A 1,774-nucleotide genomic window follows, 5' to 3' on the forward strand; every position below is an offset into this window, starting at 1 on the left:
AGAGCAGAGAATCTTAGGTATACAGATCAGGTTAACGTACCTCCATGGTGCATCGGTCTGACCCATTCCTTCCTCTGATCCGGATTTCATTGCTCGGGCGATCTTTTCATGTCCTATCTCCTCGCTCTGAGACCTTGGCCGAGTGAATTCTGCCATTATGACAAACTATGAACGACTTCCTCCATAGTTGAGCTGACAACTGCGTCCAGTATCGAGTACTAGAGAGATGGGATCTCGAAGATAAGATATTCGCCTTTATTGGGCTGTGATCACATTCAGTATATTTGCTGCGACTTCTTATCATTGGAATAAGAAACATTCTGGCTCTCTAAAACCATCGATTCACGTATGAAGGCGAACCTGTATGAGAGTATTGTGCGAGCGTCACCGGCCGCGTCAAGTAGCTGATTTGAATCCGAGTGGGGGTGGGGGAGGGGGGTGGCCAGAGTGCTCTATCCGTGCAGAGATCAGTCGGCATGTGGCAGCTGTTGGGCCTTTGGAACGGTTGAAGCATTCAAAGCCCGTCTCTGTATCAAGTCGGGCGGGAAGTTGAAGCAATCGCTCTCTGATAGCGAGATGCTGTCCTGCTGCAACTTGTGGCATGGATGCTTGTAAGTTTTCACGAATCATCATTCCTTTTCACTCGGAAGCTGCACCTCGAAGTGGCAGTGGCAGGTTATTTGACTGTAATGGGGGCAATCCTGTGATGTCATGGCCGTTCCTGAATGGAATCGTCACAGGTGAGCTACTCATCCTTCGTTGAAGAGTCATCGTTGTTGATCCCAACAATTTCTCCATTGCAGGCGGAGACTACGTTGCGAGGGAAAGTAGGAGTTCTGCGGATGGATGCTGGTCGTATAAATTCCCAAAATGTGCTCATCACCAGAATGAGTGATCGGAAGTGAGGACAGCGGTAACAGATAAGTCCTAATGCTTTCCTGTGACTAGGATTATCCTAGTAGGATACGTATGAGACACCTTCGTGTTGAAGTAGCTGTCCCAATGACAAGTATCAGACTCCTTTCAACGAGTTAGTCGTAGTCGATTATCAACTATTGGTATGCGAAAGTCGCATATTATAACTTCTCCCGTCTTGAGGGGTCGCTATTACATCAAAGCTCTGATCCCGAGGAAGTTCAGTGAGAGAAGCAGCATCAAGAAGGAAATCATAATTAACGGCCCAGTATGAACTTCATACGAAAACTCTTCATACTATGAAGAGTTTTCGTCTCTCGGGCACTGTCTATGTTCATACTATCTCTTCTCAGACATCGGCGGCATTCAGCGTATTTGAATATTTCCAGTGTCTGCGTCGAATTCAGCTGTCTTCGAGCACACGAGTAGTAACTTCCTCGGTGGCCCACCGAGGTGGTTGGTTATGAACTCCTGGAATGAGGAATGGGTTAACCATGGGACATTCAAGATAGCATTCATAACTTGAGCTTAAATCGAAGACGATTTTCGTCATCAAAGTAGTAACAAGCTGATTGCGAGGTCTAATAGCATACGAAAGTAAGGAGTACCGTTCAGGTACGGAGAGTGAAAGAGCCATAACAGGAGAGAGCCTGAAAGCCCAATATGATCCCGACGTATGTCGGCGCGAGCCTGAGGCGAGCACAAGGAGTTGTGTCGTCACAGTTTCATACGCACCGCAGAGGATATGTGTTGCGCGAACCTCTTATAGGGTATGATTACTGAAGTATGATTGCTCCAGCGGTACACTTTACTGATGAACTGGAGTGCTCATGTAGTTAGCGAGGCCGTGCCTCGAGTT

At 47.3% G+C, this 1,774-nt stretch overlaps 1 protein-coding gene across 1 annotated transcript; it reads left to right on the forward strand.

Moving 5' to 3' along the window:
• Window positions 1–420: 420 nt before the first annotated feature.
• Pmar_PMAR007178 (cathepsin b, putative) lies at window positions 421–740 on the forward strand (the record flags this gene model as incomplete). Its single annotated transcript, XM_002777930.1, has 2 exons — window positions 421–611; window positions 676–740. Coding segments are annotated over 2 exons (256 nt in total), but the record flags the coding sequence as incomplete, so codon positions are not given.
• Window positions 741–1,774: the final 1,034 nt, after the last annotated feature.

This window comes from Perkinsus marinus, assembly GCF_000006405.1.
Source record: "Perkinsus marinus ATCC 50983 genomic scaffold scf_1104296950488, whole genome shotgun sequence".
NCBI classification, from domain to species: domain Eukaryota; phylum Perkinsozoa; order Perkinsida; family Perkinsidae; genus Perkinsus; species Perkinsus marinus.